At 41.9% G+C, this 23166-nt stretch overlaps 1 protein-coding gene across 2 annotated transcripts; it reads left to right on the top strand.

Annotated features, from left to right (window-relative positions):
• The first annotated feature begins 317 nt into the window (after positions 1-317).
• On the top strand, positions 318-11466 carry LOC311135907 (thioredoxin-like protein 1). Of its 2 annotated transcripts, none has more exons than XM_084169926.1 (8): positions 318-613; positions 1349-1445; positions 1693-1866; positions 2646-2768; positions 7551-7620; positions 8459-8631; positions 9669-9773; positions 10443-11466. In XM_084169926.1, exons 1-8 carry the CDS (start codon positions 516-518, stop codon positions 10470-10472), a joined length of 870 nt encoding a protein of 289 aa, XP_084026052.1. In that variant the 5' UTR covers positions 318-515; the 3' UTR covers positions 10473-11466. The 2 variants fall into 2 exon arrangements, with proteins under 2 accessions (XP_084026052.1, XP_084026053.1); XM_084169927.1 differs by having other exon boundaries at positions 411-652.
• The last annotated feature ends 11700 nt before the right edge of the window (positions 11467-23166 follow it).

The following is a 23166-nucleotide window of genomic DNA, read 5'->3' as shown; positions in this document are numbered from 1 at the left end:
ATACACTACATACTCACACACATAAAACACACACGCATACCGACAACACAAACACACATTGAGCTGGTACTGGTACTCCCTGTATACAGCTCCATTTTTGTGTATCATATTCCTCCTGCTACTATTTTTAATTTTTAATTGTTTAACTCTGCATCGTTGGGAAGGGCTCGTAAGCAAGCATTTCCCGGTTAAGTCTACACCCGTTGTATTCGGGGCATGTGACAAATACAATTGGATTTCGATAGATTCACGTGAAGTAAAAACTGACCTTGGATCAGTACTTGTTTAATCGAAATATAATACATTCATTAAATTTCCTTGACTTGTTTGAGCTGTGGAGTTGAGCACGCCCTGCTTGGTTTTCATTGGTTAATGTCCAACATTTCGTCAAGGAGCTTCAAGGAAAGTGTGTGATCCGAGAGTGGAGTTGAGTTTGGACAGTGTACAACCGTGACACTGTTTTGTATATAATCTGTCATAAAATAAAATACACATTTGCAGCTGTATTCTGTAAAATGGTCGGGGTAAAGGTAATCGGAAATGATTCAGAATTCCAACCTGAGCTATCCGCCGCCGGCTCAAGGCTTGCCGTAGTGAAGTTCACGATGGCAGGGTAAGGTTCAAAATCTGTTCCCAGGCCTGGCTTTACTAGGTATGTAGCTGGCTAGCATGCTAGAGGTGATCTTAAACTGAAATGGGTGATCCACGTTCATTTGTGAATGTATAGCTAGCTAGTTGGTACATTTGTTTCGGATTTAACGGTGTATCAGTTGTTGAGTACTTTCAAACAGCTCTTTTTAAAAGCGTGACAAAATAGCAAACGGTAATTTAACTCTGACGACACTCCACGCTGTTAGCTAGCTAGATAGCTTAGCCAGCTATGACTTAGCAATATCAGACAGGCTAAGCTAGCTAGCTAGCTAGACTACTTGTTAACAGCATCATAGTAGTCTGGTACTAGCTATCTAACAATACAGTCAAATATGTTCTATATAGTTTGTGGTACATATAAGTAATGTTATCTAGCTAGCTAGCCACCTATCTAGCTAGTGGTTTTAATAGGCATCTACTAGCTAGCTATGCACTTCCATGTGAAGGGAACACAACAGCTATGTTTGCTAACATGAGTTAGCTAGCTAACCATCTAGATAACTAGCTAACTCTGAAGAAGAATGCTTGACTAACTATTGTTTTAGCTTTAGCTACTGCATATGTAAGGCTTACTTTTGCATTCCTGTTTTGTTTATAACAGCCATTGATAATAACTAGCTAACTAACGTTAGCCAATTAACTACACTTCCGGGTTAGTTGACAATAGCTTCCTATTAAACTCCTCTTCGCTCCCCAGGTGTCGACCCTGTGTCAGAATATCCCCTGCTTTCAACATGTTGAGTAACAAGTACCCACATGTAATTTTTCTTGAAGTAGATGTACACGTCTGTCAGGTGAGGTTCTTTTTGTGTTACGAGCTTTAATAATACAACCTACTGTATCGTAATCAAAACACCAGGTACTCCATTGTTCAAGTTGTTGTTGTCGTAGGATTCTTGGTAAACAAGAAGTGATGTATGGCCTCAGACATGTCAACATCCTCTCATGTCATTCATTGAGCAATACAGATGAAGAAGTCTGGTATGTGTGGTTATGCATGTGACTAAGATTTCGATGTCAATCTTCCCTCTTCCCTATCAGGCAACGGCTGCCGCCAACAACATCTCTGCAACGCCAACGTTTTTGTTTTTCCGTAACAAAGTGCGCATTGACCAGTATCAGGGTGCAGATGCCTCGGGTCTAGAGGAGAAGATCAAGCAGCATGTAGAAAACGACCCTGGAAGCAACGAGGACTCAGACATTCCCAAGGGATATGTGAGTATAATATTAACTGCATCACTCGGGTGAGTTTTCCAAAACGTAAAGATAATCTTTAGAATTAAGATCATCATTCGTCTATTGCCTACCATCTAGCTTACCGATCTTTATGTTTTTGGGAAACTCACCCTAGGCTAGTTATACTTCTGAGTTCTGTCCCTGGCCTCCCGACCTGGGCCGTGAACTCAGAATCCCTCCCTGTCTTCCCGAGACAGGACGTGAACTCAGAACCGCTCCCTGTCTTCCCGAGACAGGACGTGAACTCAGAACCCCTCCCTGTCTTCCTGAGACAGGATGTGAACTCAGAACCCCTCCCTGGCCTCCTGACCTGGGCCGTGAACTCAGAACCCCTCCCTAGTCTTCCCGAGACAGGGCGTGAACTCAGAACCCCTCCCTAGTCTTCCCGAGACAGGGCGTGAACTCAGAACCCCTCCCTAGTCTTCCCGAGACAGGGCGTGAACTCAGAACCCCTCTGCACCGTAACATAGCATACTCCAGATGCACCGTCAATGCTGACAGTATCCCAGGACAGGCCTCCGGAAGGCAGTAGCAACGTTTAGCATAAGTCAAAGCTAACCATCCTCTACATCAGCTCACATTTCTGTAAAGCAGTGTCAACATTTAGTGTGATGCTACACAAGTAGGTGCGAGAACCTCTGACTATAATTAAATCTTTCAGCTTTTTGTGCTTGCTTGTAATGTGCACTTAACATGGGGTTCACCTTGTGTGTGTCCTTTTAAAAATATATATATTTGTACTGTGTCTGTGCGTTCAGATGGACCTGATGCCGTTTGTGAACAAAGCTGGCTGTGAGTGCCTAAATGAGAGCGACGAGAGCGGTTTTGACAACTGCTTGGTCAAGGACACCACCTACCTGGAGTCTGACTGTGACGAGCAGGTGAGTCTGAGGATGGATGGATGTTAGCTCCTTCTTCTCTTTTTGGTCAGAGTGGTCTGAAATGTTTTCAGTCCAGTCACCTGTTGTGAGGTTTACTGGAAGTACCCACCATGTCCATTTGAAAATGTTTGCCTTGGTTTTGGAATTAATTGACGAGACCCAAGTGGAACACAGCCACATTTTCCTTCATTTGCGGGATGTTACCTTCTATTGATGTCAGTGTGGAAAATATAGATGTATGATAACACCCCTCACTGAGAGACTCATATATGTATAATAACACCCCTCACTAAGAGACTCATATATGTATAATAACACCCCTCACTAAGAGACTCATAGATGTATGATATCACCCCTCACTAAGAGACTCATAGATGTATGATAACACCCCTCACTAAGAGACTCATAGATGTATAATAACACCCCTCACTAAGAGACTCATAGATGTATAATAACACCCCTCACTAAGAGACTCATATATGTATAATAACACCCCTCACTAAGAGACTCATAGATGTATGATATCACCCCTCACTAAGAGACTCATAGATGTATGATAACACCCCTCACTAAGAGACTCATAGATGTATAATAACACCCCTCACTAAGAGACTCATAGATGTATAATAACACCCCTCACTAAGAGACTCATAGATGTATAATAACACCCCTCACTAAGAGACTCATAGATGTATAATAACACCCCTCACTAAGAGACTCATAGATGTATAATAACACCCCTCACTGAGAGACTCATAGATGTATAATAACACCCCTCACTGAGAGACTCATAGATGTATAATAACACCCCTCACTGAGAGACTCATAGATGTATAATAACACCCCTCACTGAGAGACTCATAGATATATAATAACACCCCTCACTAAGAGACTCATAGATATATAATAACACCCCTCACTAAGAGACTCATAGATGTATAATAACACCCCTCACTGAGAGACTCATAGATATATAATAACACCCCTCACTAAGAGACTCATAGATATATAATAACACCCCTCACTAAGAGACTCATAGATGTATAATAACACCCCTCACTCAGAGACTCATAGATGTATAATAACACCCCTCACTGAGAGACTCATAGATGTATAATAACACCCCTCACTGAGAGACTCATAGATGTATAATAACACCCCTCACTGAGAGACTCATAGATGTATAATAACACCCCTCACTGAGAGACTCATAGATGTATAATAACACCCCTCACTGAGAGACTCATAGATGTATGATAACACCCCTCACTGAGAGACTCATAGATGTATAATAACACCCCTCACTGAGAGACTCATAGATATATAATAACACCCCTCACTAAGAGACTCATATATTTTTTATTTTTTATTTTTTATTTCACCTTTATTTAACCAGGTAAGCCAGTTGAGAACAGGTTCTCATTTACAACTGCGACCTGGCCAAGATAAAGCAAAGTAGTGCAATAAAAAACAACACAGAGTTACATATGGGGTAAAAAACATAAAGTCAGAAATACAACAGAAAATATATATACAGTGTGTGCAAATGTAGCAAGTTATGGAGGTAAGGCAATAAATAGGCTATAGTGCAGAATAATTACAATAGTATTAACACTGGAATGCTAGATGTGCAAGAGATTATGTGCAAATAGAGATACTGGGGTGCAAAAGAGCAAAATAAATAACAATATAGGGATGAGGTAGTTGGGTGGGCTAATTTCAGATGGGCTGTGTACAGGTGCAGTGATCGGTAAGGTGCTCTGACAACTGATGCTTAAAGTTATTGAGGGAGATAAGAGTCTCCAGCTTCAGAGATTTTTGCAATTCGTTGTATAATAACACCCCTCACTAAGAGACTCATAGATATATAATAACACCCCTCACTAAGAGACTCATAGATATATAATAACACCCCTCACTAAGAGACTCATAGATGTATAATAACACCCCTCACTAAGAGACTCATAGATGTATAATAACACCCCTCACTAAGAGACTCATAGATATATAATAACACCCCTCACTAAGAGACTCATAGATATATAATAACACCCCTCACTGAGAGACTCATAGATGTATAATAACACCCCTCACTAAGAGACTCATAGATGTATGATAACACCCTTCACTAAGAGACTCATAGATGTATAATAACACCCTTCACTAAGAGACTCATAGATGTATGATAACACCCTTCACTAAGAGACTCATAGATGTATAATAACACCCCTCACTCAGAGACTCATAGATGTATAATAACACCCCTCACTCAGAGACTCATAGATGTATAATAACACCCCTCACTAAGAGACTCATAGATATATAATAACACCCCTCACTAAGAGACTCATAGATATATAATAACACCCCTCACTGAGAGACTCATAGATGTATAATAACACCCCTCACTAAGAGACTCATAGATGTATGATAACACCCTTCACTAAGAGACTCATAGATGTATAATAACACCCCTCACTAAGAGACTCATAGATATATAATAACACCCCTCACTAAGAGACTCATAGATGTATAATAACACCCCTCACTAAGAGACTCATAGATGTATAATAACACCCCTCACTAAGAGACTCATAGATATATAATAACACCCCTCACTAAGAGACTCATAGATATATAATAACACCCCTCACTGAGAGACTCATAGATGTATAATAACACCCCTCACTAAGAGACTCATAGATGTATGATAACACCCTTCACTAAGAGACTCATAGATGTATAATAACACCCTTCACTAAGAGACTCATAGATGTATGATAACACCCTTCACTAAGAGACTCATAGATGTATAATAACACCCCTCACTCAGAGACTCATAGATGTATAATAACACCCCTCACTCAGAGACTCATAGATGTATAATAACACCCCTCACTAAGAGACTCATAGATATATAATAACACCCCTCACTAAGAGACTCATAGATATATAATAACACCCCTCACTGAGAGACTCATAGATGTATAATAACACCCCTCACTAAGAGACTCATAGATGTATGATAACACCCTTCACTAAGAGACTCATAGATGTATAATAACACCCTTCACTAAGAGACTCATAGATGTATGATAACACCCTTCACTAAGAGACTCATAGATGTATGATAACACCCTTCACTAAGAGACTCATAGATGTATAATAACACCCCTCACTAAGAGACTCATAGATGTATGATAACACCCCTCACTGAGAGACTCATAGATGTATGATAACACCCCTCACTGAGAGACTCATAGATGTATAATAACACCCCTCACTAAGAGACTCATAGATGTATAATAACACCCCTCACTAAGAGACTCATAGATGTATAATAACACCCCTCACTGAGAGACTCATAGATGTATAATAACACCCCTCACTAAGAGACTCATAGATGTATAATAACACCCCTCACTAAGAGACTCATAGATGTATAATAACACCCCTCACTGAGAGACTCATAGATGTATAATAACACCCCTTACTGAGAGCCTCATAGATGTATAATAACACCCCTCACTAAGAGACTCATAGATGTATAATTACTCCCCTCACTAAGAGACTCATAGATGTATAATAACACCCCTCACTAAGAGACTCATAGATGTATAATAACTCCCCTCACTAAGAGACTCATAGATGTATAATAACACCCCTCACTGAGAGACTCATAGATGTATAATAACACCCCTCTCTGAGAGACTCATAGATGTATGATAACACCCCTCACTGAGAGGCTCATAGATGTATAATAACACCCCTCACTGAGAGACTCATAGATGTATAATAACACCCCTCACTGAGAGACTCATAGATGTATAATAACACCCCTCACTGAGAGACTCATAGATGTATAATAACACCCCTCACTGAGAGACTCATAGATGTATAATAACACCCCTCACTGAAAGACTCATAGATGTATAATAACACCCCTCTCTGAGAGACTCATAGATGTGTAATAACACCCCTCACTAAGAGACTCATAGATGTATAATAACACCCCTCTCTGAGAGACTCATAGATGTATAATAACACCCCTCACTAAGAGACTCATAGATGTGTAATAACACCCCTCACTAAGAGACTCATAGATGTATAATAACACCCCTCTCTGAGAGACTCATAGATGTATGATAACACCCCTCACTGAGAGACTCATAGATGTATAATAACACCCCTCACTGAGAGACTCATAGATGTATAATAACACCCCTCACTGAGAGACTCATAGATGTGTAATAACACCCCTCACTGAGAGACTCATAGATATATAATAACACCCCTCACTAAGAGACTCATAGATGTATAATAACACCCCTCTCTGAGAGACTCATAGATGTATAATAACACCCCTCACTAAGAGACTCATAGATGTATAATAACACCCCTCTCTGAGAGACTCATAGATGTATAATAACACCCCTCACTAAGAGACTCATAGATGTATAATAACACCCCTCACTGAGAGACTCATAGATGTATAATAACACCCCTCACTAAGAGACTCATAGATGTATAATAACACCCCTCACTGAGAGACTCATAGATGTATAATAACACCCCTCACTGAGAGACTCATAGATGTATGATAACACCCCTCACTGAGAGACTCATAGATGTATAATAACACCCCTCACTGAGAGACTCATAGATGTATGATAACACCCCTCACTGAGAGACTCATAGATGTATAATAACACCCCTCTCTGAGAGACTCATAGATGTATAATAACACCCCTCTCTGAGAGACTCATATTTTCTCCCCTACAGCTCCTCATTACGATGGCCTTCAACCAGCCCGTCAAGCTGTTCTCAATGAAGCTCCAGTCCTCTGACTTCGGTGAGTCCTTATTCTTCCTGGCTGCACCTAAATGTTGCTCCGTTCCTAGTAAAAGCACATGTACTAGAAAAGGAAAACCTTTTAAGTTTGATCCTTTTTCCCATGGAATAGATGTTGGCCTTTATTGGAATGATCATGGTTTATCATTTGTTGTGTTGTTGAGTTCCCTTGCTTGCTTTGGTTGCCTTGTTTTCTCATACATACCTCATTTCCCCCCTCTGCCTACTTCCTTTCCCCCCTCTGCCTACTTCCTTATTTCCCCCTCTGCCTACTTCCTTTCCCCTCTGCCTACTTCCTTTCCCCTCTGCCTACTTCCTTTTCCCCTCTGCCTACTTCCTTTTCCCCTCTGCCTACTTCCTTTCCCCCCTCTGCCTACTTCCTTCCCCCCTCTGCCTACTTCCTTCCCCCCTCTGCCTACTTCCTTTCCCCCCTCTGCCTACTTCCTTTCCCCCTGCCTACTTCCTTTTCCCCTCTGCCTACTTCCTTTCCCCCCTCTGCCTACTTCCTCTCCCCCTCTGCCTACTTCCTTTTCCCCTCTGCCTACTTCCTTTCCCCCTGCCTACTTCCTCTCCCCCTCTGCCTACTTCCTCTCCCCCTCTGCCTACTTCCTCTCCCCCTCTGCCTACTTCCTTTCCCCTCTGCCTACTTCCTTTCCCCCCTCTGCCTACTTCCTTCCCCCCCTCTGCCTACTTCCTCTCCCCCTCTGCCTACTTCCTCTCCCCCTCTGCCTACTTCCTCTCCCCCTCTGCCTACTTCCTCTCCCCCTCTGCCTACTTCCTTTCCCCCCTCTGCCTACTTCCTCTCCCCCTCTGCCTACTTCCCTTTCTCCCTTTTACAGCCCAGGCACCAAAGTGTGTGAAGATCTTCATCAACCTGCCTCGCTCCATGGACTTTGACGATGCTGAGCGGAGCGAGGCCACCCAGACCCTGGACCTGGCAGAGGAGGACTTCAAGGACGACGGACTGATTCCACTGAGATACGTCAAATTCCAGAATGTCCAGAGTGTCACCGTAAGTCATTTAACACCAACCAATCACCTGCAGGCCCCTCACTTCCTGGTTCTCTCCTTCCCTCTTTTGTTGAGGTCACAGGATATTGAAACGCTGCACGTACTTCAGTTGGTTCCTGTTCTAACACTGGAGAAGAAAGTATTGTCCAGTTCTGAACTGCAGACAGAGAGGAAGAGGTGACGCCAGAAGGCTGACTCCGACCCAAAATCGGTCCGCAGAGCAAGGGGGGGGGGGGGGGGTTGGGTCTGTATGGAGGTCAATGAGACCAAGGGGGGAGTTTCTTTATGGAGGTCAATGAGTGTCAAATTTGGTCAACATAAAATGTAATTGCTAAGTGAGGCTTATTTGATCGAATAGAGGTTTCGTAATGTTTAGGTTGTTATGAATTACTGATAAACGCACGTGGCATCCTGGCAACTTTTGAGAAAAAAACGATTTTATATCAGAGTTGTGCCTGTTGTTCACATGCGTATCTACTCTCTCATTGGCTAGAATGCTCCCACCTGATCCCGCCTCCTCCAGCCTGCCTTCTGCCTTTGCAGACTTTTATTCCCATTGTTAGAGCAGACAGTCCAATGTCTTGTCAATATAATAGATCATATTTGGTGCAGGAAGGAAGGAAGGAAGGAAGGAGGAAACCACTTTAGACTATTGAGATGCAGCCCAGGTGTAATTAGTTATGTTAAAGTAGAACAATACAGCCATCTAGTGGCACAAAATAGTCATGTTTTTTTTTGTCTCAACCGCAGCCCACTAGGCTACACACAGCCGTGATATAGAATGCATGTTTACAGAAAATAATCAGGAATTTGTTGCTTGATTGGCAACATAGGTTCAAACTAAGACTGCAAGAATTATATCCTTTATGGGCAGTTTCCCGGACAATGGTCCTAGACTAGAAAGCTCTTTCGGTGGAGATTCTCCATTGAGCATGCCAGGACAACGCTTAAACTGTGTCCGGGAAACTGACCGTTAGTTTCTACTGGTTGTGTCCCCCTGTAATGATGAATCTGTGGTTCTTCCATGTGTCCTAACAGATGTTTGTGAAGAACAACCAAGGGGATGAGGAGACAACTAAAATAAATTACCTTACTTTTATCGGGACCCCTGTACAGGCAACAAACATGAACGACTTCAAACGGGTAAGATCAGGCCTCCCCCAGCAGCTATGAGACTATGATGTTGATGGAGTTTGTTGTGTTGATTTTGTATTCTGCACCTCTCTGGTCAGATCAGGCCTCTCTGGTCAGATCAGGCCTCCCTGGTCAGATCAGGCCTCCCTGGTCAGATCAGGCCTCCCTGGTCAGATCAGGCCTCTCTGGTCAGATCAGGCCTCCCTGGTCAGATCAGGCCTCCCTGGTCAGATCAGGCCTCCCTGGTCAGATCAGGCCTCCCTGGTCAGATCAGGCCTCCCTGGTCAGATCAGGCCTCTCTGGTCAGATCAGGCCTCTCTGGTCAGATCAGGCCTCCCTGGTCAGATCAGGCCTCTCTGGTCAGATCAGGCCTCCCTGGTCAGATCAGGCCTAGCAGTAATGGTACAATCATAGCAATATCATCCAATGGTACATTACATTGATTTCAGCAGTAAAATCTGGCTAATGTTGGCGATCTTAAATTAAATCGACAATGTGCAGTTGTTCCACTAAACATGTCAATATGGTTGTTGATATTCAGTTGATGCTGACAATAATTTGTGGTGAATGTTATCTGCTACTGCGTACACTATAGGAGGTTTTCCGTTGAAGTCTACTCCATTTGGGACCAGGAGGATTCCTGCACTGTTTACATGGCTGTGTTTCTATTCAACGTAGGTTGTGGGCAAGAAAGGAGAGAGTCACTGATAAGGAAGAGAGGAGAAAACTGCCCATATTGCTGCGATCATCCCCCCCCCCCCACCAGGACTTCCCTCTGTCTGTCTGCCAAAGCTGCCACTGGGAGAGTTAGGGTCAGCTCCACTATAACACAGATAACCAACGATGTGTCCCAAATAGCACCCTGTTTCCTTTACAGTGCAAACTACCTGTTGGACCTGGTATCCCATCCTGAAGTAGGGCTTTGATCCAGAGTAGTCTGCGGTCAAATGTAGTGCATTATAAAGGGAGATGGGTGCCATTATGAAGGGAGAAGGGTGCCATTATGAAGGGAGAAGGGTGCCATTATAAAGGGAGATGGGTGCCATTATGAAGGGAGAAGGGTGCCATTATGAAGGGAGAAGGGTGCCATTATGAAGGGAGAAGGGTGCCATTATGAAGGGTGCCATTATGAAGGGAGAAGGGTGCCATTATGAAGGGAGAAGGGTGCCATTATGAAGGGAGAAGGGTGCCATTATGAAGGGAGAAGGGTGCCATTATGAAGGGAGAAGGGTGCCATTATGAAGGGAGAAGGGTGCCATTATGAAGGGAGAAGGGTGCCATTATGAAGGGAGAAGGGTGCCATTATGAAGGGAGAAGGGTGCCATTATAAAGGGAGAAGGGTGCCATTATGAAGGGAGAAGGGTGCCATTATGAAGGGAGAAGGGTGCCATTATGAAGGGAGAAGGGTGCCATTATGAAGGGAGAAGGGTGCCATTATGAAGGGAGAAGGGTGCCATTATGAAGGGAGAAGGGTGCCATTATGAAGGGAGAAGGGTGCCATTATGAAGGGAGAAGGGTGCCATTATGAAGGGAGAAGGGTGCCATTTGGGACACACCAACCTAATGTTTATACGAGCTGTCCTCCTCCTCCTCGTCTGCCAGTGAAATCACCAAGATGAGGCAACTCACTCAATTCATTCAAACATTTTTATTGTAATTCAAGACAAACACTGTAAATAAACACAATCCTTTTTCAAAGGCACGTTGGTATTTCATGTCTCTTGAATTAAAAAGTAAATGGTTGCTCCAAACCACATCACAAAGACAAGGAAAATGGAGTTCCGGCACCTCACATCTTCTACTACTTGAGTTCCTGTATCTCTTATAAAATATTGCAGAGTTTCGGCACCGAAATGTTTTCAGTCCTCTTCAAGCACTGATCGTCCCTGTGGACATGCTGATGACTAAGTCTACTGCAAAAAGGGAAGAAGGAGATGGATGGTAGCAGCATCTCAACACCAGGTGAAGGAGATGGATGGTAGCAGCATCTCAACACCAGGTGAAGGAGATGGATGGTAGCAGCATCTCAACACCAGGTGAAGGAGATGGATGGTAGCAGCATCTCAACACCAGGTGAAGGAGATGGATGGTAGCGGCATCTCAACACCAGGTGAAGGAGATGGATGGTAGCAGCATCTCAACACCAGGTGAAGGAGATGGATGGTAGCGGCATCTCAACACCAGGTGAAGGAGATGGATGGTAGCAGCATCTCAACACCAACCGGTGCGCGAGTCCACTTCTAATGGGGATGATGTAATGCCATTTGTGACCACATCATGTCACCAAAGCCTTTGCTATAACATCTTACACAATCGATGTAGCCTACCTCACTCCGGAGATCCCTTCTTTTCATTGAACGGTTGATTTCATCAGAAATACAGGCTTTGTTATATTGGTCATTTAGGGCTACGCTATGAATTTTTGGGAAAACCAATATTTGCAAGAGGTGATTTTTAAGTTATTTGTGAGAGATTTATTTTACAGTACCCTCATGCAGAAATTCCATGATTTAATTTAGCAATTACACAGGATCTCTTGGTAATTAATTAACATTTTCTACTGTGGATACAAAAAAAGATGTATGTTGCTGGGGATATGTTTTCATTTGGATTAAATAACAAATATTGATATGTTTATTTATATTGGAAAAACAAATATTCCTGGTGATATATTTTTGTTTAAACAAAATGTTGAGTAATTATTATTTTTAAGCCGGGAAAACCCAGTATTAATATAACAGAATTGTTGACAATGCTACTCCTAATCAAACCAAAATCAAGGCTGCTAGATGGCTAAATTAGTTTTTGTTGTAGGCTATTTTATTTTCATTATTAACTTGCTGCCACAGGAGAAAAATCATTGTTATTTTGAATAATCGATTATCTGACAATTAATTGCATTAGCAGTAAAGGCCTATTTTATTTCTGACAAATGTGTGTGTGTGTGTGCACTATTCAGATTTTACATTGTATTAAACCTTTGACTGTGATTATAAATTGAGTGATTGAAGAGGACAGTAGTAGCCTATATTATGGAAGGGTTTTCATGCAGTGCCTTGCAAAAGTATTCATCCCCCTTGGCGTTTTTATTATTCTGTTGCATTACAACCTGTAATTTAAATGGATTTTTATTTGGATTTCATGTAATGGACGTACACAAAATAATCCAAATTGGTGAAGTGAAATGAAAAAAATAACTTGTAAAAAAAATTCTAAAAAACTAATTACGGAAAAGTGGTGCGTGCATATGTATTCACCCCCTTTGCTATGAAGCCCCTAAATAAGATCTGGTGCAACCAATTACCTTCAGAAGTCACATAATTAGTTAAATAAAGTCCACCTGTGTGCAATCTAAGTGTCACATGATCTGTCACATGATCTCAGTATATATACACCTGTTCTGAAAGGCCCCAGAGTCTGCAACACCTCTAAGCAAGGGGCACCACCAAGCAAGCGGCACCATGAAGACCAAGGAGCTATCCAAACAGGTCAGGGACAAAGTTGTGGAGAAGTACAGATCAGGGTTGGGTTATACAAAAATATCAGAAACTTTGAACATCCCACGGAGCACTATTAAATCCATTATTAGAAATTGGAAAGAATATGGCACCACAATAAACCTGCCAAGAGAGGGCCGCCCACCAAAACTCACGGACCAGGCAAGGAGGGCATTAATCATAGAGGCAACAAAGAGACCAAACATAACCCTGAAGGAGCTGCAAAGCTCCACAGCAGAGATTGGAGTATCTGTCCATAGGACCACTTTAAGCCGTACACTCCACAGAGCTGGGCTTTACGGAAGAGTGGCCAGAAAAAAGCCATTGCTTCAAGAAAAAAATTATCAAACACATTTGGTGTTCGCCAAAAGGCATGTGGGAGACTCCCCAAACATATGGAAGAAGGTACTCTGGTCAGAATAGACTAAAATTGAGCTTTTTGGCCATTAAGGAAAATGCTATGTCTGGCGCAAACCCAACACCTCTCATGACCCCGAGAACACCATCCCCACAGTGAAGCATGGTGGTGGCAGCATCATGCTGTGGGGATGTTTTTCATCGGCAAGGACTGGGAAACTGGTCAGAATTGAAGGAATGATGGATGGCGCTAAATACAGGGAAATTCTTGAGGGAAACCTGTTTCAGTCTTCCAGAGATTTGAGACTGGGACGGAGGTTCACCTTCCAGCAGGACAATGACTCTGAGCATACTGCTAAAGCAACACTCGAGTGGTTTAAGGGGAAACATTTAAATGTCTTGGAATGGCCTAGTCAAAGCCCAGACCTCAATCCAATTGAGAATCTGTGGTATGACTTAAAGATTGCTGTACACCAGCGGAACCCATCCAACTTGAAGGAGCTGGAGCAGTTTTGCCTTGAAGAATGGGCAAAAATCCCAGTGGCTAGATGTGCCAAGCTTATAGAGACATACCCCAAGAGACTTGCAGCTGTAATTGCTGCAAAAGGTGGCTCTACAAAGTATTGACTTTGGGTGAATAGTTATGCACGCTCAAGTTTTCAGTTTTGTTTTGTTTTATTTCTTATTTGTTTCACACCCCAAAATTGTTTTGCATCTTCAAAGTGGTAGGTATGTTATGTAAATCAAATGATACAACCCCCCCAAAAAAATCCATTGTAATTCCAGGTTGTAAGACAACAAAATAGGAAAAATGCCAAGGGGGTGAATACTTTCGCAAGCCACTGTAAATGGTGTTATGACAAAGCTCTGTTGTGGCTGTGGCCTGAAGACAGGAAGAAGGAAGAAATCAACCTTCCTTATTCAATAAATCACAGCAACTATAATGGCTTCACCTTAGGTGTAATGTACTACTACAAATGTGAACCACTGTGAACTCGAAACTAATTATGTTTTTTAAAGGAAATGATCAAAACAGCAATGATACCGTTCCCAAAATTGTGCCATTTTATTTGACCCCGGTGGTTTGACTGTTTACCAGATGCTGTTGCTAGGTACTTACAGCATTATTCCAAATGTGGGGCGTATGTTGGAGGCATATCATTCCATTGGCTAAGTCCAACCACATAAAGAAGAAATCCTAATGCACAGCAATATCTTCTTACTGGTCATACTTCTGAGGACAGAGATGTCTATGTTAAAGTGAAATGTGTGTTCCAAATGGCATCCTGCTGTTCCCGATACAGTGCACTACCTTTGACCAGGGCCCATAATGCACTATACAGTGAGCTCCAAAAGTATTGGGACAGTGACACATTGTTTTGGTTGTTTTGGCTCTGTACTCCATCGCTTTGGAATTTTAAATGATACAATGACTATGAGGATAAAGTGCAGCTTTCATTTGATGGTATTTTAATCAATATCAGGTGAACGGTTTAGAAATTACAGCACTTTTTGTACATAGTCCCTCCATTTTAGGGTACCAAAAAGTATTGGGACAAATTCACTTGTGTATTAAAGTAGTAAAACGTTTAGTATTTAGTCCCATATTCATAGCACGCAATGACTACATCAAGCTTGTGACTACATATTTGTTGGATGCATTTGCTGTTTGTTTTGGTTGTGTTTCAGATTATTTTGTGCCCAATAGAAATTAATAATAAATAATGTACTGTGTCATTTTGGAGTCACTTTCACTGTAAATAAGAATATAATATTTTAGTCATTTAAAAAAATATATGTTTCTATACCTAACATATAACTTATATATTCTAAACGTTCTCACTCATCATTATTCACGGTTCGTTCAGGTTTATCCGTAACCATGGTAGCATCCACATTAATGTAGAGGTGTTCTATTCTTATTTACAAGTGTCTACTACCAACGTCCCCGCCCACACAAGCAGTCAGAGACGGTCCTAGCGTTTTGGGGGCCCTAAGCACCGCCCACCTCACGAGCAAAACATTTTAGCGGACCCCCTCTTGACACCGGAGAGAAAGAATTTGAAATTTTAGAGTACATTTCCTGCAATTCTACACATTTGCTATAGGATGGAGAAAATTGTTTGCAGTTTTTAATATATCTGAGTGAAAGCGACTAACAAAATCAATGGGCCCCCCCCCGGTTGGTAATTCGACCATGATTACTACAAGTTTAGATAGCTGGCCTCTAGACTAATTTACCCAAAAAATCTATGTTAGCTGACATGGGCTAATTGAGTGACTGACATAAGAGGAAAAAACTGCTAGTGCACAACCAAATTTCGCAATTGTATTCTACTATTCTAACTCAACAGTAAGTTGAGACCCTGACTGAGTTCCCCATAGGGCATATAGGGTGCCATTTTAGATAGCAGGCAACTCTGTGGTCCTGCATCAAAGGCCTGCTTTAGGATGGTAAACCAGGGCCTGTATCCATAAAGTGTCTCAGAGTAGGAGTGCTGATCTACGATCACTTTCGTCTTTTAGATCATAATGAATACGATTATATGGACAGATGGGGACCTGGTCTTAGATCAGCACTTCTACCACTGAGGCGCTTTATGGGTACGGGCCCAGGTCCAGCACCACAGAACTGCGTTTAAGGCCAGATCACGCCATACCAGACCAGGCCAGATCAGGCCATAACCTCAGTAGGCTGCTCATACCGTGACATCACTGCCCTGTCCTGGTCCTGACAGTTGGTGGACTGAGGCCACGTAGACATCATGTCCCTTCCATGACTGACTGACTGACTGACTCATGCCACTGTTACTGTGCCTGCGTTGCAAATGGCACCCTATTCCCTATGTAGTGCACTACTTTTGACCAGGCCCTTCCCATAGGGAATAGGGTGCCATTTTGGGACACAGGCTGCTCTCCGAGAGGAGAGGGAAGCCAGATCTGAGCAGCAGTCTGCTACAATATCTGTCATCTGTTCTAATGTGTTGTTCTCTTTTACAGAATTTCACTGTGCTTTTTGGGGTTCCGTTTGGTTTTGTGTTTTCGTCTATCTTTTGTGTTTTGGCCTATTTAATTGTTAGCTACGTGTGTAAAGTGTATTGGACTGCGATATGCCAGCCTACCCAGCTAGCGTATAATGTTCTGAGAACCATATGTTTCTTAGAGCTGGGTGATGGCATGGTTGTCCTATGGTTATTTTGCATGCAACCTTCCCACAATGCTTTGGGAATGGTGCAGGATAGTTGATTGGCTTTGGAACATTCCCAGCACATTAAAGGAAATTGACAAAATAAAGTTATTTCATTACTTTAACAGAACGTTTCCTAAACGTTCAAACATGCTTACATTTAATTACATTTTTTGTTATTGTTCTAGGAACGTTCTCCAACTGGTTTGACGTTGGGAATGTTCTCAAATAGTTCAGAGAACTAGGATAGATGGCCAGTCCCATATGGGCTACCGCACAATTCCTTTTTTGTTTGTTATTTTCTTCCTGTTGACGGCTGTCCCCCTCCGTTTAAGCTACTGAACTCCATCTGGTTATTGGGACAGGTTTGGCTTGGGAGAGAGAGAAGGAAGGATTTAACTATGCTACCATGTCATTGTATTTATTTTTTGTGACTTGCAAACCTGCTGCAAAATGAATAAGAGTTCTGGACAGATTTAGGAGAGGATGTCGATTCATTATTATTCATTGTTTGTCATTTTAGCTAAGATTCAATGGTGGTTATTAGTGAGAGAGGAGAGGGGGTCTATCTGAGGGGTCGGGACGGAGGCGGCTGGGAGAGCATCAGACCCTCCTCGGAAGTATGTGTGGGGTCTCCACTCATCTCACTTCAGTCTCTCGGTGGACCCACTCTCCCCAAGTAGAGCCCCACCAGCCACTATACTTTAATTTAATACACAAGGTAATAAAAACTGACCACAATACTTAAGTGGTAGTCTTTCTCCAATGTACACTGAACAAAAATATAAACGCAACATGCAACAATTTTTAAGATTTTACTGAGTTACAGTTCATATAAGGAAATCAGTCAATTGAAATAAATTCATTTGGCCCTAATCTATGGACTTCACATGACTGGGCAGGGGCGGAGCCATGGGTGGACCTGGGAGGGCATAGGGGAGCCAGGCCCAGCCAATCAGAATGAGTTTTTCCCCACAAATGGGCTTTATTACAGACAGAAATATTCGTCAGTTTCATCAGCTGTCCGGGTGGTTGGTCTCAGACGATCCTGCAGGTGAAGAAGCTGGATGTGGAGGTCCTGGGCTGATGTGGTTACACGTGGTCTGCGTTTGTGAGGCCGGTTGGACGTACTGCCAAATTCTCTAAAACGACATTGGAGGCGGCTTATGGTAGAGAAATGAGCATTCAATTCTCTGGCAACAGCTCTGGTGGACATTCCTGCAGTCAACATGCCAATTGAATGCTCCCTCAAAACTTGAGTCATCTGTGGCATTGTGTTGTGTGACAAAACGGCACATTTTAGAGTGGCCTTTTATTGTCCCCAGCACAGGGTGCACCTGTGTAATGATCATGTTGTTTAATCAGCCTCTTGATATGCCACACCTGTCAGGTGGAATAATTATCTTGGCAAAGGAGAAATTCTCACTAACAGGGATGTAAACAAATTTGTGCACCAAACTTGAGCTAAATACGTTTTTTTTGTGCGTATGGAAAATTTGTGGGATCTTTTATTTCAGCTCATGAAACATGGGACCAACACTTTAAATGTTGCCTGGAGTTATATGAAGTAAAGAGGAACAAGGGCATGCTGATCCCCAGAATCTTTTCACCTGTCTATTTTCTAAGGATAAAGCTAAGAACATTAACAACTTCATAGTTAAGAACGATATAACAATATTGAAGAAAATGAAATGCATTTTACAAGAACCAATATCACTCCCTAAAAACACAACCCTATGGAACAATCCTTGGATAGCTTTTCAGAATTCACCGATAAATTGGTCTACACTAAAGGCATAGAAACTGTAATAGGAAATAAATGTATTTCCATGATAGAGCGTACATTTTCGTTGATAGAATTAAAAAGAAATGTTGGACTGACCAATGTAGATATTTTCAAATACATGCGACTTAAAAGTTTTAATATCAAGAAATTTCTATTTGAAATCTTTTGGACATCAGAGTAATGTTGAGGGAATCCTATTTGAGTCAGAAAATTATATTCATTTGATAGGTAAGATACACAAAACCTTGCAGAGAGCCTATCCAACTGACAACCTCTTAGAAAACAATATAAACTATTGGAACCAAGACTTAAAAATAACTGATATTGACACAAGATGGAGGAAATGTTGGAACATAACTAACGAAATTACAGTTAACGAAAATGTACGCTTAATCCAGTGTAAACTAATGTATATAATTTAATACACGAGACAAAATTCACAAATTCTACAGCACAACGGCAGAGTCATGTCTGAAGTGTAAAACGAACACTGACTCAATAATCCATGCCTCCATGCCTTCTGGGAATGTTATGATGTCCAAAATTATGGGCGGAGTTAGAAGAAGTCAGAAGTGTTACAATGTAAATGTACTTTAAATCTGTCTGTCTGCATATTTCAAGACATGGCATTTGAGGGTGCAGCGAGATACCTGATGGGTTGGACGATACATTTCTCATCAATCATCTTGAAAAAAAAACGTATACTTAAAAACTAGAAATCAACAAATCCTCCTTCGTTAACACAATGGAAAGGTCAAATGCTTTGCGTTGAAAGTGCGTGGGCGACGGGGAGAAACAAAATGGTGCAGTTTGAGGCTGTTTGGCGAAGAGTGATACGGGCGCTGTAGATGGGGGTGTGAGCAGGTGGGTCTGGGCAGGGGGGATGTTGTGGATGGTGTCTGTATGTTGTTGTTTGTGTGTATATGTTTTGTATTGTAAAAAAAAAAAAAAAACTGAAATAAAATCGTACAAAAAAACCACAAAGGTTAATTTGGGAGAGATGTGAATACAGCACTAACTTTGCTTTTATTTAAAAAAGGTTATGAATGCCACCCAGTGTTCTCACTATCGCCCCCTATCTTTGATAAACACAGATATTAAACTGTTTTCCAAAATATTGTCATCCCATTTCGAGACTTACTTACCCAAATTGGTTGACACGGAAAAACGCTTATCCTCAGATAACCTCCGTAAGCTTCCTCAGAAACACCAGCTCCTTGTGCTGTATTATCTCTCCATGCAGAAAAAGCTTTTGATAGACTATAGTAATATGCCATTTAGCAGACGCTTTTATCCAAAGCGACTTACAGTCATGCGTGCATGCATTTTTACGTATGGTTGGTCCCAGGGATCGAACCCACTACCCTGGCGTTACAAGCGCCATGCTCTACCAATTGAGCTACAGAGGACTAGAATGGTCATATCTCTGGTCTGTCTAGGAACATATGGGAATTGGCTCCAATTTAATTAATATGATTAAAATACTATGTGCAAATCCCTCAGCCATAGTTTTAACAGGCAATATCTACAGTGGGGGAAAAAGGTATTTAGTCAGCCACCAATTGTGCAAGTTCTCCCACCTAAAAAGATGAGAGAGGCCTGTAATTTTCATCATAGGTACACGTCAACTATGACAGACAAAATGAGAAAAAAATATCCAGAAAATCACATTGTAGGATTTTTAATGAATTTATTTGCAAATTATGGTGGAAAATAAGTATTTGGTCAATAACAAAAGTTTCTCAATACTTTGTTATATACCCTTTGTTGGCAATGACACAGGTCAAACGGTTTCTGTAAGTCTTCACAAGGTTTTCACACACTGTTGCTGGTATTTTGGCCCATTCCTCCATGCAGATCTCCCCTAGAGCAGTGATGTTTTGGGGCTGTCGCTGGGCAACACGGACTTTCAACTCCCTCCAAAGATTTTCTATGGGGTTGAGATCTGGAGACTGGCTAGGCCACTCCAGGACCTTGAAATGCTTCTTACGAAGCCACTCCTTCGTTGCCCGGGCGGTGTGTTTGGGATCATTGTCATGCTGAAAGACCCAGCCACGTTTCATCTTCAATGCCCTTGCTGATGGAAGGAGGTTTTCACTCAAAATCTCACGATACATGGCCCCATTCATTCTTTCATTTACACGGATCAGTCGTCCTGGTCCCTTTGCAGAAAAACAGCCCCAAAGCATGATGTTTCCACCCCCATGCTTCACAGTAGGTATGGTGTTCTTTGGATGCAACTCAGCATTCTTTGTCCTCCAAACACGACGAGTTGAGTTTTTACCAAAAAGTTCTATTTTGGTTTCATCTGACCATATGACAATCTCCCAATCCTCTTCTAGATCATCCAAATGCACTCTAGCAAACTTCAGACGGGCCTGGACATGTACTGGCTTAAGCAGGGGGACACGTCTGGCACTGCAGGATTTGAGTCCCTGGCGGCGTAGTGTGTTACTGATGGTAGGCTTTGTTACTTTGGTCCCAGCTCTCTGCAGGTCATTCACTAGGTCCCCCCGTGTGGTTCTGGGATTTTTGCTCACCGTTCTTGTGATCATTTTGACCCCACGGGGTGAGATCTTGCGTGGAGCCCCAGATCGAGGGAGATTATCAGTGGTCTTGTATGTCTTCCATTTCCTAATAATTGCTCCCACAGTTGATTTCTTCAAACCAAGCTGCTTACCTATTGCAGATTCAGTCTTCCCAGCCTGGTGCAGGTCTACAATTTTGTTTCTGGTGTCCTTTGACAGCTCTTTGGTCTTGGCCATAGTGGAGTTTGGAGTATGACTGTTTGAGGTTGTGGACAGGTGTCTTTTATACTGATAACAAGTTCAAACAGGTGCCATTAATACAGGTAACGAGTGGAGGACAGAGGAGCCTCTTAAAGAAGAAGTTACAGGTCTGTGAGAGCCAGAAATCTTGCTTGTTTGTAGGTGACCAAATACTTATTTTCCACCATAATATGCAAATAAATTCATTAAAAATCCTACAATGTGATTTTCTGGATTTTTTTTCTCAATTTGTCTGTCATAGTTGACGTGTACCTATGATGAAAATTACAGGCCTCTCTCATCTTTTTAATTGGGAGAACTTGCACAATTGGTGGCTGACTAAATACTTTTTTGATAGGAGTGACGCCAAATCCAAACTGGCTTCCTTTTTTGGTGCGCCAGGACCATTCACAGTTGAGCTCGTTCAGTTTAGCTCAACGCTGATTGGCTATTATTTTATACCTTTTTTTATAATATAAGCTATAATATAGAAGACAGGCCAACATTACCATCCTTCTCTCCAAGACTGTAACTGTTATATAAATAGCCTAACTCTTCTCTGTAGTTGTAATAATAATAATAATAATAGTTGAAAATAGTAAAAATTGGGTTTGTTTTCGAATTCTTTGTGGATCTCTGTAATCTGAGGGAAATATGTGTCTCTAATATGGTCATACATTTGGCAGGAGGTTAGGAAGTGCAGCTCAGTTTCCACCTCATTTTGTGGGCAGTGTGCACATAGCCTGTCTTCTCTTGAGAGCCAGGTCTGCCTACGACAGCCTTTCTCAAAAGCAAGGCTATGCTCACTGAGTCTGTACATAGTCAAAGCTTTCCTTAAGTTTGGGTCAGTCAAAGTGGTCAGGTATTCTGCCACTGTGTACTCTCTGTTTAGGGCCAAATAGCATTCTAGTTTGCGCTGTTTTGTTTGTTAGTTCTTTCCAATGTGTCAAGTAATTCTCTTTTTGTTTTCTCTTTTTGTTTTCTAATTGTGTTGTTGTTGTTGTTGTTGTTGTTGTTGTCCTGGGGCTCTGTTTGGGTTTGTGAACAGAGCCCCAGGACCAGCTTGCTTAGGGGACTCTTGTCCAGGTTCATCTCTCTGTAGGTGATGGCTTTGTTATGGAAGGTTTGGGAATCGCTTCCTTTTAGGTGGTTTTAGAATTTGACGGCTATTTTCTGGATTTTTATAATTAGCGGGTATCGGCCATAAATCTGCTTTGCATGCATTATTTGGTGTTTTACGTTGTACACTGAGGATGTTTTTGCAGAATTCTGCATGGAGAGTCTCAATTTGGTGTTTGTCCCATTTTGTGAATTATTGATTGGTGAGCGTACCCCAGACCTCACAACCATAAAGGGCAATGGGTTCTATAACTGATTCAAGTATTTTTAGCCAGATCGTAATTGGTAACAAAACATCGACATTTTGGGTCCATGGCCAGGAAACTGCCCAGACCTTAATCCCTTTGAGAACTTGTGGTCGATCCTCAAGAGGCGGGTGGACAAACAAAAACCCACAAATTCTGACAAACTCCAAGCATTGATTATGCAAGAATGGGCTGCCATCAGTCAGGATGTGGCCCAGAAGTTAATGGACAGCATGCCAGGGCGGATTGCAGAGGTCTTGAAAAAGAAGGGTCAACACTGCAAATATTGACTCTTTGCATAAACTTAATGTAATTGTCAATAAAAGCCTTTGACACTTATGGAATGCTTGTAATTATACTTCAGTATACCATAGTAACATCTGACAAAAATATCTAAAAACACTGAAGCAGCGAACTTTGTGAAGACCAATACTTGTGTCATT

The sequence above is a fragment of the Coregonus lavaretus genome, assembly GCF_964263955.1.
Source record: "Coregonus lavaretus genome assembly, chromosome: 10".
Classification (NCBI taxonomy): Eukaryota; Metazoa; Chordata; class Actinopteri; order Salmoniformes; family Salmonidae; genus Coregonus; species Coregonus lavaretus.
Note: the sequence above shows the minus strand (reverse complement) of the source record. Positions and strands in the feature narration are given on the sequence as shown.